General features: G+C 36.9%; 1 protein-coding gene across 1 annotated transcript in view; it reads left to right on the top strand.

Annotated features, from left to right (window-relative positions):
• HIBADH (3-hydroxyisobutyrate dehydrogenase) overlaps positions 1 to 21422 on the top strand; it is an 83869-nt gene that overhangs the window by 7092 nt on the left and 55355 nt on the right. Inside the window, 3 exon segments of the mRNA XM_075705761.1 lie at positions 354 to 514; positions 5051 to 5160; positions 7683 to 7804. Of these exon segments, the coding sequence (XP_075561876.1) occupies positions 354 to 514; positions 5051 to 5160; positions 7683 to 7804 (393 nt within the window).

Raw genomic sequence — 21422 nt, 5'->3', positions numbered from 1 at the left:
CAAGCCTGCATATTTCAAGTCTGTGTTTGAGCTCCTCTCAGACTGAAACCTTAGCTTTCGGGGATGTTGCTCAAGTTTTATTATTACTATACTTTTTGAAACACTCACATTTTCCTAATTAAAATAATTTTCTTTGCTGTGTAAAAAATCATTCAGGGATGGTATTTGTGGCCCAATGTGAGCTATAATCTACGGTTTAAATTATGTGGAATAGGAATCACATTTCTGCCATTTTAAAGTTTAACTATTTAAGCTAAATTGGTGCAAACAGATTACATGCTAGCTTGTGTTACATTATTGTTATGTATTACTCTAAAATACAAATATATTGATATTTGCTGTTTTGAAATCAGTGTGTTCTAGGGCAATGGCTTCCAAAACCCCAGTTGGATTCATTGGGCTGGGTAACATGGGAAATCCAATGGCAAAAAACCTGGTAAAACATGGATATCCAGTTATTGCATATGATGTGTTCCCAGAAGCTTGCAAAGAATTTCAAGACTTGGGTGCTCAGGTATAGTAATAAACTGTCTTTATTCCAACAGTAACTATGTATTGAATGCTTCTTGCATGCGAAATTTTTAAAATAATCTGTTTTTTTCTTGGTTAAGATCACAATTGGAACTAAAACAGCTTAGTGAACACAATCTGAATCTGGGAGGTTTCGCTTGGAGCATAGTCATGATTCTACCCTAGGTCATTTTCATGCTGTTAGCCAGAATTGCTACCTTGTTGGACTTCTCCAGCTGTTTGGGTTTTTTTTTCCCCCCCTTTTTTATGAGAGTAGGTTGATGGCCTGTTCTTTCACCTCCTCCTTTCTCCTGCTTCCTCCTCCCCCAGGTCTAGATGGCTAGTGGGCTGCTTTTCATCTGGTTCCTACTTTGACCTTTTCAGGTTAGATGACCCTAGTTAAAAAATCCTGCTGGCATAGCTGTAAGGGTTATAGGGACATATGAGCTTTCCTGCTGCTTCAAGGTGCAGTCCTTAGGGGCAGGGGAAAAATCTAATTATTTAAGTGCTTATTCTCTTGGAGGTGAGGAAGGTTATGGTGAGAGAAGAGGAAGGAATGAAAAGGAAAAAGGAGGGAAGGAAATTGATCACATTAAGGAGGTTTACCTTCCTGCTGTATATCCTGTGAAATCTTGGCCCTGTTCCAGTCAGGGCTATTGCTTTTGTTGATCCGTTAATACATCCAGAAACCCATTCAGTCTCTCAGATGGTTGGGACTGTCCTTTCCAAGTGTCTGAAATGCATTTGAATGTTTTTGACATACTTCAAGGCTCCAGTAGTTTAGATAGTTGTGGTTGGATGGATAGGTGCATAGAACACTGAAACGAAAGAATAGACTCAAGTAAGGAGAAAGCAATGCAAAAATAATACTCTGATGTGGCAGTATAGAGGATAGGATGAAATTTTCCAGTGGTGGCAAGGAAAGTGTAGGTAGATCTAGATAGCTGAATTGTATGACTTTAAAGTCTAAACTGTTTGAGCTAATTTCAGCTGTTTTAAATAATGAGATAACATAAAGATTCCCAAAAGATAAAATTATAAAGTGCACCTGTTGATAATTAATGGCACGCTGAATAATTACAGAATCTTGGCCTTAAGTGGGAAAGTAAGGTTTTCAGCTTGTTTTCCTAGCTACTCTTTTTATTTTGTTAAAGCAGCTGAGACCCTCAGGCATGAACAGACCTGTCTTGAGTAAGAGGCTGGTCAAATGGAAAGGATGTCTGTTTTGAACAATTGGTTGCATTTTTAATTCATGTTCTGCAGTGGGATCTTTTTGCTGTGGCTGCCCATTTGGATAGCTTATTGCCATAGTAATAGAATCCTTGGCAGCCATTGCAAGACTTAACATGATATTAAAGGTGAACTTAATGCTTTTAAAAATAAAGCTAAAACTGTGTTTTAAGATTGTAAATCACTAAGAGAATCCATGGGTAGGCTTAAATACAAATAAAAAGCACTTAAAGGAAATATGTGAACATAACTTCTTCTTCTTGATCTATAGGTGTAAATCCTACCCCAACATTTTTTTCATGACTTGGAAACTTGTGGGTCCAGGGGGCCTTGTAGAAACTACTGTAGAAGGAACATTGGGCTCCAAGGGCTGCTTTCTCTTTGGTCTGGCTGGTAGGGTAAAACCATCAGGAGTGTTACAGAGGTGAAAAGATGCCCCCCAAGAGACAGTAAATGTTGTCAAATGTCCATTGTTTAAAGTCAGTGCTACTGCTAAGGTGTATGGAGGGTAAGGGATGTTTGATCATAAGTCTGCATATTCTGTGACTCCATTTTCTGTAGCCTCTAAAGAAAAAGAGCTGGGAGGTAGTATATGTCAGGACGCAGCCACCTGCCTGCTGATGGTGAATAGTAAGGGGAAAACTGGCTGAGCAGGAGCATATAGAAACACTTGGGGTGAAACTTGGAGAAAGTTCCAAGGCTACAAACAAGGGAGAATACTGAATGGTGCTGTCAGCAAGTTGGCTGCCTCCACACTCTACTGTCTCTTTCCCCTTCCTCATAGTTATCACTTTCTCACACAGTGGACTGCATATATGCCATGCAGTTACTTTGCTTCAGTTTACGTATCTTTGAATCATATCTCAAATTTGGAAGTTTGAGAGTGTTACTGAAGGCATCTGATGCATAAAGCAGCATAAAAATAGAGCTTTCTTCAGTGTATTCAGGGAGAATGGCATTTCAGGCAAGCAGAATTATTAAATGACATCTCGTAAATATAAAGAAAAAAATAGGGAAGCATTTTGGAACAAATATAAGCAGATGCACATATTGAAGGGCAGAAGCCAATGACCATTGTGAAGAAAAGTCTCCCCTATGTAGTTGCATACTGCAAAAGTTTGCTTGAACTGGCAAGTATCAGAACATGTACGGAACTTGCTGGGCTGCTACTCTGAGCCAGTATAGTCTATTTTAGTAATCAGCAATTAGTATTTGGTATGTTTTTTAAAGTTACACACATATTCTTAATGATTTCAAATGCTTAATGTTTCTTAATAGCTTTCAAATAATTCAACTTCATTTCTGAGACAGGAAGTCCCAAATAAAAAAAAAGTTTTTTATGTTGTGGGTAGGTTTCCTCTGGGATTATTAATCATATTTGTTACAGTACCAAAAAGCGAAGAATGACAATTCCCACTTTAATTCCCACTCTTTTTTGCTACTTACTTCCTCTAATAATACACATTGGGACTGAACCGAACCAGAGGTACTCAGAACTAAAGACAAAGGTGTCATACTCCTACATAAAGAGCTGGGCTCTCTGGTCTCCAGGGAAGCAAGTAATAAAATTAACTAATCGGGTATAGAAGCTTTTCTGCTTATAATTGCCTCATTTATTCCTCCTAACCTTTGTTCTTTGGACTAGAGTATGTTTCCTTTTATAACTGTGTGTTATACCAGATGTTTGGTCTAGTATTAACTTATTTTTTCAATACATAAACTGAATGTTTCTAAGTCCCGTCTATGCCACTTTCTTTACTTTTTTTGTGAGAGCTTTTCTCAGTGGATATATACAGTCTTCTCTTCTTTTACTTACTTTACAATAAGTAAAATGGAAATCAAGAAGTTTATCATGCTATATCCCAGAAATCCTGCAAGATATTATTCAGCATTTCTTATAAATATGTGTATGCCTTGCTTTCTTTGATGCTGAGACCTTATAAAAGCATTGTATGCAAAAAGATAATATATTTACATAAGTGCCTTGAGTATCAAAATTAACAAAAATTATAACAAATACCTGTAGTTAAAAATAGGTAAGGAATGGTGAAACAAGGTCATCAGTTTCTTGATTTGTCTACATTATGGAAAGGAAGCAATTTTTGAGGTAGCTGTTAAACTGAAATTTCTTCAACCCTAAAGTCATGCAATATGGAAATTCTAATTTGTTCACACTGACTAATAACTGCATATAAAATTTTGCTTAAGACATTTCTTGAAGTTTAAAAACCCAAGGCACATAACATATCTAGCAGAATAAACTGTTGTAATATTAAGGTTCCTCTTCATCATTCAGCTACAATAACTGAAAAATAAATACTCCAAGCCCTAGCCACAAACAAAATCTACGTTCTGCTCATCTTGCTTCCTGCTTGGAACCTAATTCCTTTCAGTAAAACTACCTGAATGGGTGAAATCAGATTTGATCCTTGTGGGCTGAAGATAAAAGAATAAGCTGTAGGTTTTTGTTGCTGTTTTCTCTGAGCTATGAATGTATTAACAATGCATTTTTAAAATAAATTAATTATTTAAAACTAGTATTGGACAAAAATATTAGTGGCAAATGTCTTCTGGGTAAAACTCTGTGTTCTTTGAGTTCATTGGCAAAACTCAGTACTTTAGTTGTCAGTATTTCACTTGCTGTGTACGTACCTTAAATACTATACTGCCTGCCTCTGAGAACAGGCTGGGAAAGGTAAGTTAGGTATGTTTATTTAACAACAAATAGCTAACAATATATTTTAAAATTTATTCAGGCATTTTTGGTGAAGTATGCTTGAGCTGATATTTTTTTTTTTTGAAAATGTCAGCCATAATATTGTAAGAATCATCAGTTAGTTTATCTGATTTTTTTAAGGGGAGGCTCAGAGGTACATTAAGCCTTTTTTTCTTTTTTTCCTCAGTCTTTCTCTCTTCCAATGCTGTATATAAGCCAAAGAAAAAAGTGAGATTTTGTTATTGTTAGTGTTGTCCCTCCTTAGAAACATTGTAGAGCAGTATTTTGTATAGATGCATGGTTTATAATGAATTGAAGATTCATGAATGGGTTGATGGGATGCAAGCGCCCCATTGACGGCTGTTCTGAAGGAACTTCTGTGACATGACATCCTTTTCAATTTTTTTAATTTTTCTGTTGCTGGATCCAATTAATTGACGTTTCCATTAGGAGGGCAGAGTTTGTCTTGTGTTCTAATTTTTTGCCTAGCTCAGTTGTGACCGATGACCTGCTAATATGAAAAACAAACTCAGCAAACATGTTTGACATTTCTTTTTCAGGAAATATAAGCTTAATTTTTTTTTTTTTTTAAAGGTAACAGATTCCCCAGCAGATGTAGCAGAAAAAGCAGACAGAATTATTACCATGCTGCCTTCTAGTCCCAATGCGATAGAAGTTTACACAGGAGCAAATGGAATTCTAAAGTAAGAATTTGCTGTAGTCTGGAGAATTCCCACTCCTAATCAAGGCTGTGTTACACAGTTTGTCAAATGATCGCTGTTGCTGTAACTCTTGCTGTGACTTTAGGGCACTTAATTTCATTTGCTGTAACTCTTTCTGTGACTTCAGGGCACCTAACTTGATTTTCTCCTCTGATTTGTCACTATTGATATTTCTAATTACATGAGTTCTCTTACGCTGTGCTTGCTTTTGAATGGCTTTTGGCTAAAGTCTTAATTTTATTCTCAGTAGAATAGTAATTTATGTGAATTTGAGACAACTTAACTGACTATTACCTACCTTCTCAGTTGCATGGGTTTTTTACCGTAATGTAATGTACTACAGATGAGTAAAACTAGAATATTTGCTGGCAACAACTATTTGCTCAAAAACTTTTTTCTTTAACTTGAAATCCTATAACTGAAATGTTCTGAAGAAATGCCATTGTGTCTCATAATATTAAAGCGTATTTACATAGAATAGCTGACAAAGCTTTATTGATTTCTACTCTTATTATCTGTTTATTACACAAGAAAATATCTAAAGAATCTATTTAATCTGACACAGTGTCTTTTAACTTTTGCGGAGGGATTTCCACTGAGCCTAAAATTCATAGTTTGCAGAATTCTAACACTCAGAGTTTTTGGACTTCACAAATAAAAAAATAAATAGTATTTAAAAGGCTCTTCTGGCCACGTGTGCACTGCTCCTAGCAGGCTGAATAAGGCTGCTAAACACCTTTGAGGATCATGTAGGATCTTACTGCTATCCAGGTTAATAGCGTAAAGGAAAAAACGTAACAGCAGACAAAAGTACAGTAGATTGTCTAAAACTGATGATAGCTTTTTTAGGTATTGATTGTAGGCAATATTAAGGTGCAGTGATTAGAAAGTTAAATAGAGGAGATTTTCTGTTCTCCTTCCAATATAGAAAATAATAGTTGCTTCCTTCCCTTACTGTCCGTAGTTTAATTCCCCACAAAGTAGGACTGAGCAGATCTAAGTATCTGTAGCTTAGACTCTTCAGGGAAGAAGGCTAATTGGATCAGTCCCACAAAGCTGGGCAAACAGCTGTGGGAGAATTGTATCCAGGATGGCAGTGCTTTGAAGACCAGTTGGCAGTACTTACTGATGTAATACAGCCAGTTAATCTTTTGAGTACCTAGATGTGGAAAATACTGCGGCGAGCAGAGGCTGTGGAAAGCAGTCCTGTGCTGCTGCAGTTTCTCAGCCTCTATATTCAAAAGAAGGAAGTGTAATTTGACAGTAGTGGTTTATTTGACAGTAGTGGTTTATTATCACTCTGAGTGACCTGGTCCTTGGTGACTGGTTTGACTGATAATTTTCTGAAGCTTTTTAAGCTTTACTGAAGAAAATACTGATGCTCCGGAGTGTTTAAGGGTTAACTTAGTCATCTCGCTGCGTTTCCAAGGAGCCTGTGCCGCTGCCTCTTGTTCTGAACATGCGGGGAGATGATGTAGTACTGTATCTGCCACGCTGGTTTTCGTTTGCAAACTAAGGGCAGCAGCTCATGCCTTCTGTGAAAAAGGACAAGTTCTGTGTATGTGGCACTATTTGAGTCTGGACCTACAGTGGGGTCCATAACTGTATGTATATATTGAGAGACTATTTCCAGCTATCTAGGTAATTCGATTCAGTGAAATTCACTGTACCGCCAACAGCATGCAAGGAGCAGCAAGGCTCTTCATCTGTCATGTGTAGCTTTAAATTACTCACCTTTCTGTGACTGAAAAATTATGTTTGATTTTGTGGTGTTTGCTGTTCCAGTGAACATTAAATCACAGTGCAATTGAATGGAAAGAAGGATAAAAATATAATCATTTTTTTATTGTTGAGGGCATTAAAAAAATTAACTTTAATTGCATTTTTTTAAACACATATACAACTTTTTTGTGTTCTACAGTTTGGAATACAATTCTTCTGCCTAAATTTACTAGCTCTCAGTGGGAAAACTTAGCATTTTTCTCCATGCTTCACTTTAAATCTAGAGTGGGTTTTTGTAGTGTTAGTTATGATCTTTATGTAGAATAAATTGTAGCAATGATCAAAAATCCAATCAGGCTGTTCTGATAAGAACTTCAGATATTGAATATATATAGAAAGAAAATTGTATTGTTATATATGAAATTTTAGGCTTTATCAACATTTAGTTCAGTTGCTTAGAATGCATCTTAGATGATCTGTAGCTTGCATGATGGCAGGTTTTCCTAGTACACCCTTTTTGTTTAGTTTTTTTATAATAGTGTTTAGGAAGAACATTTTTTGTGTTCAGGTTTTATTGTGTTTTGAGTCATTCAGAATTGTGCAGTCTGCATACTCAGGAGTATACATACTGAGCAGATCTTGCTCAATACAGTTTAAAACTTTGTGTTTATTAGTGTACCAAAATGTGTCTGTACATTTCTCATGCTGAGGAGAGCCAGTGCCATGGTAATAGTTGCAGATGTCTTGTGCAACAAATACTTAATATTTAATCTTTATTTTAGGAAAGTAAAGAAAGGCTCACTGCTAATAGATTCCAGTACTATAGACCCTGCAGTTTCAAAAGAATTAGCCAAAGCAGTTGAAAAAATGGGAGCTGTTTTCATGGATGCCCCAGTTTCTGGAGGTAAGTCTTCATTAACAGTTTACCTCATACCGGACAAGTCTCTTTGCAATCTCAGCCACCAATTTGTATCCTTGTTGGTACATGTTGCTTTTCTTTGCTATATGTACAGTATTCTTTTTTTTGTTCCATTACATTAAAGAAATGTATGTTATTTTAGGAATCTTTTTAGAGTATAGGAATATGCTTTTGTGTTAGAGCTGGAGAAACTGAGCTTTCATGTGATATGGTACAGTGGTCCTTTTAATTTAACTTCTTTCAGAAAGTTATATTTTTATGCAGGTGATCACATCTCTTCAGTCTTCATCCATTTCTTTCTGTTAAGGAAAGACTGGTTACCATTAAGCATTTCTGCTACTTTTTCATTAATTAAAAAGGAGAGAAGGAAGAGGGGAAGACAGGATTTCACTGTCAAGAAAAAACAGAGCTTTCCTCTGGTTTTATAATAGTTGAAGAATGTGGGTGGTATTTGTCTGTTCTTGAAGTTGCTAACTATTGATCTCGTGAGTATTTCATCTCTTGTAAGAAATAATATAGCGCAGGGAAGTATTTCATTTTGTGGACAGAGGAGAGCAGAAAGATAAAATTGAGGTTTTGAAAACAGAACCATAGCTGATTGTTACTATCGTTGAATTCTCCTCTAAAACCCCTAGGATTGGAAGGCGAGGAAAACCCATTTTTTACAATCCACTCTGAAAATTAATGTAAGTGGCATCATGAGAATTCTTTATTTTCCTGTCTTTAATGTGGTAATTCAGAGAGTTACACCTGAAAGAGAATAAAAATGCAAAGGGTAGAAGAGAATTTGGCCTTACAGAGTTTATCAAAGGTATGATGCACAAGCTAGAAAGAGCATAGCCTGAATTTCAGATCATGAAGATGAGTGTGGGTGAGGACCAAAAACTAACCATCTTTTTAATTTTCAACTGAAAATTAAGGCAGGATTTGGCTACACACTGGATGCAAAAATTTTCATCCAAATTCTAATGTGAACAGAAAGTAGGAAGAGCCAGGTAGGCGATATTGAAGAATATAATGGGGAAGACAAGATTCTTGCTTCCCAGCCAAAATACTAGTCCTTGTTTTATAAAGTTAGATAACTTGTCAGCCTGGGAATAAAAACCATAGAAAAAAGTATGTTGTGGATGCATTATATATCTATCTGATCCTTTTCTAAACATAGCATGGCCTTCTACTTATCAGTTGGGCAATTATGACATCTTTTATGTGGTTCTCTTCAGTCCTTCTCCCCCAAATATGTTGTTTACCTGAGGGAATTATTTACCTTGGAGTGTCTGTTGGAAACGTCTGTAATTTGGTTTTACCCATAAGTTTTTGCTTTAAGGCTGACTATGCTATATCTACAAAGAAAGAAAGAAAGGACAGTTTGATTCCAAAACAACCCTAGCTGTTTTGGGGGTTTTGTTTCTTGAGAAAATCCTAATGCCAAGACTGAGTTAATGTGATAACATACAGTTGACTAGTCTGAATACAAATGGCTTTTCTGGTGTTAGTGGTTTATCTGAACACAAATTATTTGGTGTTTAGTGTCAGTTAAAGATTGAGTGATATTCTGAAGGAGGGGGAAAGAGTTGATACTTAGCTTTCTAGTACATAACATGTTTGTGATTGCCAAAGAGCACTCTATGCAAATCATGTTTAAAGTGGGCAGTTGCTAGAAATGTGGAGAAGTTAAATATGTTAGAAAAAGCTTTAATGTTATGCTTTGTTCTTTCCATCTTTCAAAACCTAACACATCAAGTCTTTAGGGTATTTTTGTACATCCTGACTACATTGTTGGCCTTTAGACAAAACACTAAATGGAGAAGTATGCTCAGCTCTCTAGAAATTGGCAGGCATTATGCCGTTGCTGTGCAGTGCAATAGACCTGGCAAGAGTGTGAGGGAGGGCCTTTGTGGGACGCAGTGAGGAGGAAGAGAAAGCAGCATGCCTGAACTGTCCTCTTTAGACCTGTTTACTAGCTGTTATTGGCAGAAAATTCCACTTGTGTTTTTAGGTATTTGGGTGTTGCCTGATGGACGTTAATGTTCATCTGCACTGTGAACAAGTTATTTCACAAACTAAATATTTTGAAAATTGCTTGGTCTATAAACCTTATGGAGAAATAGTGATGATTTTAATCCTGTCTTGACATTGCAAATGAAGTATCTTAAGGCCTAGCATTAGTGCCAGATTTTAGTGGCTTGTTTGCAGCCTTATCCCTGAAAGATTCTTTCCCTTGATCTTTTTCAGAATGGCCTGTGTGCCACTGTAGTAGTACCATCTTCTTCGTATGATTGGCCTACAGCATTCACTTGCAGCTCGAACTCAGGACCGATTAAGTAAAAGTTGATGCACCAAGTTACTCTAGGGTTATTTTGTATTAACTGACTTTGGAAAATACTTCTTGTCCCAGTAGTTGCATGCAGATTATGCTGCTAGTGCTTTCTAGAGCTAGCAGTCGCTTTACCCTCATTATTAGGATCTCTTGCAGGTCCACATGAGAAAGTTGTGCCACAGTTCCCAGTGTTGCCCTGATTTGTGAGCTTTGTAAGTGTATGACAAATGAGGAAACATCGTCAAAATCTGTGTTTATTTAATATATTTTTTTTTAATTCTAGAGGAGTAAATTTATCTTTTTGCGGATTGGATTCTGCATCTTTATATGTATAAAAGGCTTTTAAAGCACACATTATCACAGAAGCGTATTTAAAACTCTCTGCTGTTGGCACTGAAGACACTACTGGCTGAGTAAGGGATCTAAATTTAGCCTTCAAGAATTGTGTCGAGTTTGTCCTCCCACTGATTTCACTGAAAGTATGATACAGACTCTCAGCTTGCAGTCCAGAGCAAACTTTACTAGTAGTTTCACTGATGCTGCTGTAACATTTCTCTCTTTTTAATTCGGTATACAAAATATACATTGTCTAAAGTACAGTGGGTGAATTTTTTTTTTTTATTTCTGATATGATGCTTTCTTCATTGTAAGCATTGTTAGTGTTCAGGTATTACCTTTTCAACTTTCTTTCCCTTCCACTAACTGTTGAAATTATATCAGCTCCTCTTCTGCTCAAAATATGTTGTACTGCATTCTGCTGGAACTTCACAAAAAGATGTGACAGCTTGATTTGTTTTTCTGGGTTTGGAGTTATGGATAAACTGTTTTCAATTGTTTTGTAAGGATGGTTCTTTAGATCTGATAATGAAACTTAGGTAGATCTTTCCCCTCACTGTCTACTTTAGCCAAAATAGACGTCAATAAAAAAGTCAGACTGCTAATTGTTACTAATCATGTAGAGAACTGTAGTCATGCTAAAATGATAAACAGTAGAAAAAACCATTTTTTAATAGGAACAGTGGGTGGAGCTGGTTAGAAAAGGTTGGAGTTTCTATTCCAGCTGTCATTTCAAACTGTTTCATCTTATAGCACTACTTTCATAAGCTCCAGATAACCATTAAGTGATGGAAGGAGTATTAGTAGTAACACAGACAAATTGAAACTTCAGCTCTCTGGTAATGGAGTAAAATGTGAGTCCTTGAAGAGTGAATTGCAGATTTGTTCCCTGTATGGCCAAATATCTACTTAACATGGAGCAAAGAAAAAGAATGTTTAGAAGTACTGTGAAGATCTTTTATTTCCTTTCAAAGAGCAATATATTTCATGGTTCCAGCTTTTTTTTAAAAAAAAAAAAGATACCTTCTCAAACCTGGAGAAGTGAATGTATTTCAATGGCATGATCAGACTGATAGCAGAGATTAAATAGGCCAAACAGAATCATTGGTGAACGTATTTCTCTTGCTTGAACATTGAAGGTTTAGTGCAGTGTCTTTTCCAAGGGAAGCAGAGTTAAGACTGTGTCTGTCTGTGCACACTAATGCTTGCAAAGGTGATTTGAAAAATGATTTAAGACTAGACTAAATAATAAAAAGAGTTCTTCAAATGTTGCATCTCTTAGCTTTAAGTTCTATTGTAATAAGAAAGCGTCATCAATATATTTGCCCGAATAAAGCTGGTTGATAGACCTTTCTTCTGTTGGAGAGCCTTCATAGAGCTACTTTTTAACTGGCTTTCCTAGGTTATATCTGCTTTGTTTCTTCAGCTTTGTGCTTTTTAGAGAACTGCAATCTTACGACTTTATGGGAGTGGAGTAGTTGGTTGGTTGATTCAAGGTCTCTAATTTGAGAGCTTATGTACTTTTTTAATAAACAGAAGATATGCAATAAGGAATCTCCTGTATTTAGCAGAATAGAGGTTTTGTTTGGTTTTGGCTTTTTGGCCTGCTAATGCAGTGATTGGCATATCTGTTAGGATTCTTGAAACACTGTCAAGACAAAGCAGGTTCATGAATTTAGAGCTAATAATTCTGACCTGGCCCCCTTAAGGGCAGGTGTCCTTGTTGGTGAGGAAAAGATCTAAAGGCATAGCAATATTTGCTCCGTTGTTATTTCTGGATTTATGCTTCTATGCTTTATTTTTAAAGCCTGAATGCTTGTACTCAGAATGGCCACAGTGTTCTCTGTGCTCCTGGTACCGAGGATAGCATTTTCAGCTCACTTCTTTTGCTCTTCCTCAGTCACTCCATGCCTTGTCTAACCTTTTCCTTCCTGACATGTTTCTTAATTTCTCTGTTTACATGTTAGTTTGATCTGATCATATTAGTTTTTTGCGAAGTTTGTGATCTAGGGATGGTAGTAGAAATTACGATGTACAGCCTTAATGTTAAAGGTAGTATGAAACATGTTATTGAGTTATTTTGAAATTTAAATGAGATAAAAGTACTGCAGGAAGTAACTGATAACAAAAAAGGAGAGGATTGGGTGAACTGATTTAAGGAAACTGAAATGAGGACAAAGAAATACTTTGAAATCTGAGATGCTTAAAAAGCTTCTGATTCCTAATAACTTATGTTTTAAACTATTTAACAATACTTATGTTTGTCAAAATAAAGCTAGTTTAAAAGACCTTTTTTGTTGGAGAGAACATGGAAACAAATGAAGATCTTGAAGATGTTACACATCGTCAAAATGTGTATTTTGACACTGGGGAGGGAGGAACCCTGTGCAGAAATCACGATGTTGGCAGCAGCTGCTGTTGCAGAAGAGTTAGATAGTACATTTACTGATGTGCTGACTCTGCGAGGGTGTTTTTCTTCTGTGAGTGTATTATGCTTTTTATTTGATTTTATGGAGAATGCAAAAGGTGGCAGAAGGCAAGGAAGAATGAACCCATTCGTTGAGAGTATCATCTAAAAATGTTCATGAGGGTGGAGACGATTGTTCCTACAATGGCTGAAAGGGTGGAATGACTGATTTTATTAAAGTATAGTGTATATTTTGGCTACAAAACTGTGTGTAGTCTGGCCAACTAGTGACTGATGTGTAAGGAAACATATCTGTCTCCATTTATTCAAAGGTGTAAAGATGAGTTATTCAGGCTGGCCCAGTGGGATATAATGAGGAATAATAGGTTGGAAATTATTAAGGAAAGAAAAATGCATGCTGTGTCTACCAGGAAAAACTTCCTAACAACGTTCTTCATACACTGTGGAATAATTTTCCAAAGGAGATGGTTGAAGCCAAATATCTCAACATGCTTTAAACTGTACTGGGCAAAGTGCTAGGAACTGTTCTGTAGGGAAAAATCTTTAACTGGCAGGAGGATGGCTACATGATCTAATAGGTCTTTTCCATCTCTAATGTCCACAATTCTGTTGTGTTTTGAACACATGGTGTTCAAAAACAGTTAACGGAAAACTGTCCAGATGGAAGTTAAAAATCCCTGTGGCACTCTTTGAAAAAGAGTAAGGGCTAACTGCAGAATTGGAGCCAACATTCCTTTTCTCAGTAAAACTGGTTCTAATATCCATGGCTGTATGTGAGCTGTTACCGCATTCGTAATAGCTGCTCTGTGTGCTTGTGGTTACTTTAATGCTGATATCTGGCTCATCCTGTCAAGTGTTCTGAGATACAGAGAGTAAGAAAGATCTTCAAATTTCAGTCTGTCATAAGTCCTAGGGAATAAGAATTAATTTCATTAATTTTTTAAATTTTGATTGCTTCTTCTAGCAAACTTTTGAAGTTAAGGAGTTGCAGGTGGTGTTTGGAAATGTTTCTGGAATGCAGTGATGACTTTGAAGCTTTCTACAGAGTTTGTTTTGGTTTTAAATGTTCATAGGCTTCTTTTTCTCTCTTTTTGCTCTTTAAATGGAGCCTCTTGTTCAAAGTGTGTATTTTTCATTTAGTCAGAAAACCTAGTGTGACTCCTGTGCTTGGGACAGCGGGGATGATGAGCACCAGAATTTAATAACCCCCTGACTTCTGAGTCCTAATTCTGTACTGTGCTAAATGCAGATGGCACACGTGTTGACACCGAGCCCAGCACCGCGGCACACCAGAGCAGCAAGCACAAACTGGAAAACACAGCCCAGAGTAAAACTGGGAGCACCGTGTGCCTGCACAGCAGCCTTCAGCATGGGGACAATCCCCACCAGCTACAAGCACTGGAGGTGCCACGGAGAAATGCAACTTATTCTGAGTCTTAATGCAAAGCAGTTGTACTTGCAGTTCAGTGTTGCCTTAAACAGACTTTTCAGTCTGTGGGTGTTTTTAAAAAAAAAAACTGTTGTTTAAAAAAAAAAGTCCAGAGAAACCTAACTTGCTTAAATGGATTGGGCCACTGAAGACTTAAATTACATGTTTTATTTTGTCTCTTATCAGCAAGGGAGATCTGCAGATCTTACACTAGAGACATGAGAAGAAGCACTAACATCCTAAGTACCTGAACCAAAATCTTAGGACACATTAGTGTGAACTATTCTGTGTTGAAGACGACTCCTTTGTAGGCCCATTAAACACTTAAACAATTTTAAAGGATTAAAAATAAGAAGCCCAGATGGGGGAAACTTTGCAGGCAGGGACAACTTCCCTTGTCTTGTAGTGCAGGCCTTTGAAAGTAAATTGTTTGTTGCTCCCCTAAATGGCTGAATCCAGGATCAGTAGGAATGAAAGCTGATCTTCTGTTGACCCCCATCTAGATGATGCTAGTATTCTGGATTACTTGTGTTTCCTTTTTAAAGTTGTGATGAGTTGGGCAAGGATGGAATTTATGTGTGACAATATTATGTGACGATCTGGAGCCATTCTAAGTCACTGGTTCATTGCAGTAAGTTCTGTTGTAGTGGAGGGCATCTTTATGCTTTCACAAGTCTCCTAAGTTGTGCTAAGAAAAAAGGGGAGAATGTTCTAGGAGTACTCCCTCTGCACTTTAAACAAATACCTGAAAATTACTCCATGTTTATAGTACTTACTCTAGTATTGCCAGTTGTGAGACAATTCAATAGCTTGAGCTTTTGTCCTTAGCAGGACTGCACCTGGTTAATCCACAGAGAGCACATAGACATATGAAGATTTCCTAATTCTTCCTCCTCCAACCACATTTAAAAACCCCATGATTTATTATGTTATCATGATTAAAAAACATATAAGGGAAACAGTATTGCCTTTTACTGTTGATAAGCATTTAGAATTCAGCTGTGAGCGTATAAACTATGTAAACGTTCACCTTTCAGTTTGTCTAACAGTATTTAGTCCTGCTGGCTCACCGCTTCGATCTACTGAAATGCAGAGGACAGAGGAGAGTCATGCAGTTCCAGAGCTGAAGAAAGAGTTTTTAACTACAGTTCTGTTCATGCCAAGCACAACATAGGACCTGAATTGAAAACAAAATTACTTTCTGCACTGTATTTGACCTATAACTTTAACCCTTAAAACTTAGTTGTTATTTTCATTCCTGTAGTTTCACTGGGACACAGTGCGTGGAATTTCCTAGACTTTAGATGGCTTTAACCGGTATCTGTTCATAAGAAGAATTAAAGGGTGGCTTGACAGGAACAGAGTAACACATGGAAATGTCACCCTAATGCTGACCCTTCAGTTTCTGTTCCTGGTTGTGTAAGCAGTTGTATTTTAAACTATTCTGTATTGTGGAAGAATGTTAAATTTTTTTGCAGTAATAATGGGGGGAGGGAGGAAGTGTGAAACACCGGGTAACACTTTATTAAAACCTTTACGTATTTTAAACAAACCCACATAATGATTTGATAGTATCCCTTTATGTTGTTTAACTGTTGGTAATCTAATGGTTTTTTGATGTGTAGTTTAGGTCACTGGCAACAATGCTGATCTGATATGTAATTATTACCCATTTGCTTTATTTGATATGAGTTGCTGCAAACTGTTAGATCCTAGTTACTCAGTAACTATATAGTTGAACCATATGCAGTCAGAAACAACACATTTTTGCTGTCATTTTGTTTTCAGTCTGTTTCATTTTGCTTTCTGAGAATGTATGGTGGGAATGTGTGGCTCGTGGGTCTTAGTATATTTGCCAGTGGGAGTACAGAGAAAGTCATGCTGACTTTTAGCTCTGGCTGAGGAGCATACTACTTGTGTTTCATTCGTGTTAGATTTCTTGGGTTTGCTTAAAATCATGACTTTTCAGAAATCAATATAAAAGTAACTTGTAGATAATCTGTACAGGTATATGAATATACATAGTTAGCTCTTCAAACTTGGTTGATTTCTGATGTCCAACATTTTCCTGATTAAACTATTTCCCAGAATTGCTACAATTGCTAGTAGTCCAAAACCAGTATTTGGGAGCAGGTAAATGCTTTTGGTCTTGAATAAGTCATTTTACATCGAGTATGCTGCAAGAATAGAGATTTTCTCTTGCTTTTAAAAGTTGGAGGACAATTGGAGAAAGGAATTTTCGGTAGCATTATCAGCATGTGAAACATTGTCGTAACAGAGGTCTAGTTAGAGTAAACTAGGAGTGTGTATAGCTTTCCTATTTCTGCAGATACTCATCTTAGAATTTATGTTAGGAGTGATGCTGGGGCAGTGGGAAGGTTTTGTAGCGGAAACGCTAAATGAGAAGCTGATGTGAATTTGGCAAGCAGGAGAGTTTCCTGAGATGGAGCATCCTCTTAGCAGCCTCGGCCTGAATCCTGGCTGCCTCTGAGGGCTCCCACCCTGTCCAAGATGGAAGTTCCTGCAGAGAGCACTAGTAGCATCACTCACTGCCTCAACGTATCGTGCTAATGCGTGGGGCTTGACTGCTGTGAAACAATACAATAAATGCCTCCCAGGGCCAAAATGAACATGCCTGATCCCCTAAATTCATGGTATCTGTGCTAGAATAAACTGGACAATAGGAAGGCATTTCTATTAGTGGTGCAGTGACTGGCACACCTAATAAAGAAGGTGATTAATCTGTTACTGTTTGGTCACTGGCACTTTTTTCCCACTGTATTAGTATGCTTAGCAATTCTTAACACTAAATGTGACTCTGTGCACTTACTTATGTTGTTTTCCTTAGTAGACAATTATACCAATCTTGAATGGAGCATTTTTTGGTAACTGGGTTAAAGGATTCTTAGAAGATTGAAACAGTAGGCAGCAAAGCTTGTTAAGGAGTTTTTATTTTACAAGCCCTCAAGAATTCAGAATATGGCTTGCTTACTACTTAAAAAAGTCCAAACGCCCTTATAGACTCAATTTCAGAGCCAGCATCAAATCTATGCTATACTTGTCTAAAAATCCAAACATGCACTCTTGGCTGTTACTGTTTACTGAATCAGAACCCTACTGTTTCCACTTGCACTGTATCTAATTTATCGTAAGTGACCACAAAAACTAAAATTATTTATATGTTGGCACCTAACAGCTCCACTATAGTTAAGGGTCTGTTGGCATTTCCATTATAAACCTTCCCTTTGAGAGGTTTATAACTTGGCGGTTTTACTTTTGCTTCAGGCTCAAATGTGCCATTTTCATCCAAGCACAAATTCTTCTACAGAATTTCATTTAAATCCATTTGGCCATTATTTATTTTAGAGTGTGTATGTTGGGGAGTGGAAGGGAACACACTATTTAATTTTGGTTTCAGAAGCTTTTTTGGTCAGACTGTATAATGAAAGAAAAATGGTGCTTTTTATTTTATTTTGTAGGTACTTAACCCTTCCTTGGATGTGTCAAAGTTACAAAACCCATGCTTTTTCAGGTTGCTCCCAATGCTCCCATGCCACGCATCCACTCCCACCCACCCGTCTCGCCTGCCCCTACCCAGTGAGATGCTTTGAGGAAGCATCCCCTGGCTTCTGGCAGTGAAAGGTTTTTGGGGGACTGGATGCAATAACATACAGTGGATGTTCTGTTGGAAGGCCTCAAGCCAACTAGTCCAACCAAGGAAACAGATGGAGCTTAATTGGAAAAAGATGGGAGGAATGCAGTTGTCAGTCAAATGTAACCCTATGTGGTTAAGAGTGGCATTTTCTATGGCTCTGCCATTTCTTGTGGGATCTGTGTAAATTACTGCTTGGGTGCAGTAATCCTCGAAGTCTAAAAGTGGTGTGAGTTGCTGTTTTCCCTTGCTCCTGAATGCTGAACCACAGAAGAATTTCAACCCTTTTTTCAGTCATAAATTCTTGCCATAGTACTGTATTATTATGCTAATTAAATGCTTGCCACACGAATATGTATCTATAATGTTTCAGTACTAATCATAGTAACACACTACCAGTGTTCTTTTATGTCGTGGTTTAAGATTACAAAGAAGGGAAATTGTGTACAGAGAGGTAGAAGCTTTTATTAGACCAAATAATACGGCTGAAAATAGAAAACCAGTTTCTGAGTCAGTTCTTTCATCACATCGCGCGGGAAGCCCTAAAGTACAATAGCATTTTTTTTTTTCATTTGCTGTTGAATTACTCACAAGAAAAAGCTGCTCGATGGAAAACAAAGTGGGGAGAGGATACGTGGTTTGGCAGCTTCTTGTGTACTCATCATTTTGGTATCTTCTTTTTTCAGGTAGTTCATGCAGATTGCTGATTGGACAAATAAGTAGTAAAACTGCTTTGTTGTATTTTGTCTTCTGTTTTACTAACAAGAGGGAGAAGGGAAGCATGAGTATAATTAATTATGGCAGCAGATACCAACAGCTTATTGAATCATACGGCATTAGATCCCATTGAAGCATTTGAAAGCCTTCTCCATCTTGCTTTTTTTCCACCTAATGCCAGATATTAATGAATTCATAGACCAAACATTCCAAATCTTGAATGTTTTAGAGACAACTAATTTTTAATTTTATTAGTTTATTTTTAGTTTGTGGGCATTAACATTTAAAAACACTGAAGGCTAAAACTTTAGTATATATTAAAACCTGTTATTTTCAGCTTTGGACTCTGGAAACAGAAGCTTACAGAAACAGCAAATGTCACAAGACACATGATTAGTTCACCTCTATAAAAACTTTAATTTTAATAACATTTTCACTGGTATCCCTTTATTGCTAGGGATCAAAAAATTTAAACTATATGCAGTCATGGGAAGGAAAATCATTGGAAGTACCTTAATAGAGCACATTTATAAAGCTCCAATTCATCATAAAACACTTAAGCATCTACTTAAGTTCATCCATTTCAATGGGAATTTAGTGCAAGTGAAGAGGTATGTCCTCAGTGTCTGTTAAGTGTCTGTGGGGTAATCTGTCTGTCTTATACTACTGAGTTACTATCTTTGAAACTCAAGGGTTTCAAAGCACCGTGTAGAGCTGACATCCTGGGTGTGATTTGGCTGGACTTTTCATACAGCTATAAGCTAATTGTTTTAATTATTTGGAAATATCCTTCATCCCGAACTAAACATAGAGGATTTATTATTTGGTATCACCTGAGTTCAAGGATTTATTGTTTGCTATTTTCAGCATCTAACCTTATTGATATATTATTTAAACCTTGTTGAAATATAACTTAGCACAATGACTTATACTCCTTTCTGCCTTTCTTGGAAATGGGATAGTATTGGATTAGAATATTTTATGGTTATTTTCAAAGCAGCGTCTCCTGCAAACATGACCTTGAAGCAGAACTGTGTATTTAGACTTTGAAAGTTGTAGTTTCATTACTACTCCATGTATGTCTCTTCAGCACACTCTTCAATGGCTGACTCACTTTAAATGCCATCCCTCACTTCCTAACTCTCTAACTGAAGCAGAAATAACGTCCATTTTTCCTCTCCCTTCATCCACTTGAGTAGGTATATTGCTGTTTCTCATGAGGTTGCAGCTGGGAATGAGCATTCTTGAATCTCTATCACTTTATCCTATAACAACTTGAGTGTCCTCTACACTGGTTGATGAAATAAACCACATTTTCTAAATTCCAGTTGTTGCCCTGGATGTTCAGTGGCAAAGTATAGAGGATTTTGGGGGGAAAAGAGAACTGGAGAAGGTTTATTAACTGAAAGGTACTTGTCTGTAAGTACCTGGTGTAGACTGCAGTTGCAAAGAAGTGTTTCTTTTATTGGTGTGTGGCTCTAGTGTAGAGTTTCAACTGTTCCTAATGCTCATGTAGGTTGCTGAAACCACTGAACTTTGTCTACAACTTTGCCAAGTGTTATTAGAATATGTACCTGTACTGACAGCTCTCATTAGGAAGGTATCTACCTGCTCTTGGTCACCTGCGTGTGTTGCTTCAACAGGATCTGAACTTCCCAAGCTGAGGATGTGTTTTCAGAGGGCACTACAACTTGGATACCTTAGAAATCTGGAGCTAATTTGTGTAGCCCATCATCACTTTGCGTCCCTAATCAGATAGTTCCTATGAAAGCCAACAAATTTAGTTGTCACTATGAATAAGTACTCACTATGATGAGATAGAACTCCGTAGTTTTTCTGTATTTAAATAAACTGCATGGAAATTAAGCTTAGGGAGGGAGAAAATTAAGCTGGAGAAGTCACAGTTCAGGCATGAAGGCCCTATTTGTAAGTGTGGCACATAGGGTCTCACCATTTTCCTTTTCCTTAAAAAACAAACAAAAGCAAACAAACTAAAAATGGCCAGAAAGATGTAAACGTGCTCCCCCCAAAAAAGTCCCTCATTTTCTTTTCTTGTGTTAATTTTCATATATTTGTGGAAACTTCTGTAATTTTTCCCAGTATTCAGAAATTGTCAAAATTGGCTTACGCTTACCTGTGTTTTAGTGTACATGTTCACTATAGAAGGATTTTCAAAAGTGCACAAAGTATATTACATGCAGGTGTTCCTGTTAACTCAAACACCAGATTATTTCCAAAAATAAAACCTGTGTCTTTCCTGTAACTTCAGATTTAAGCCACACAATAAATCTGGTGTATTTAATTGATGATAGTGCAAATGCTAACAATAAATATAAACAAGTGCTGCCCCTTCTAAAATGTAAGAAATTATAAGAGAGTAAGTTATTACAATACAGTAAAATCATATAACTTTATATGAATTAGTGTTTCCGTTATTGTTAGTATTTGAATGTTTCATTTGCTCCTTCCTCTTTACATTGACTCCATGTACGTCTCAGTCAGCAGCAATTTCTTAGTATGAGTTTCTTAATGAGCAGAGATACTGCAAAATGAGTTTTATGGACTTTTTTCTTGCTTTCCCTAGTACTGTAGTATATTTTAGACCTCTTATTCATGTAGAAAAGTAAATAAGGATTTAATTGCAGTTCTCCACTCATTGCTAAGCCAGATGCTTGGCATCTAACTGTCATAAGAGTTTCTTTTCTCTGCCTTGCAATGACC

The sequence above is a fragment of the Pelecanus crispus genome, chromosome 2 (assembly GCF_030463565.1).
Source record: "Pelecanus crispus isolate bPelCri1 chromosome 2, bPelCri1.pri, whole genome shotgun sequence".
Classification (NCBI taxonomy): Eukaryota; Metazoa; Chordata; class Aves; order Pelecaniformes; family Pelecanidae; genus Pelecanus; species Pelecanus crispus.
Note: the sequence above shows the minus strand (reverse complement) of the source record. Positions and strands in the feature narration are given on the sequence as shown.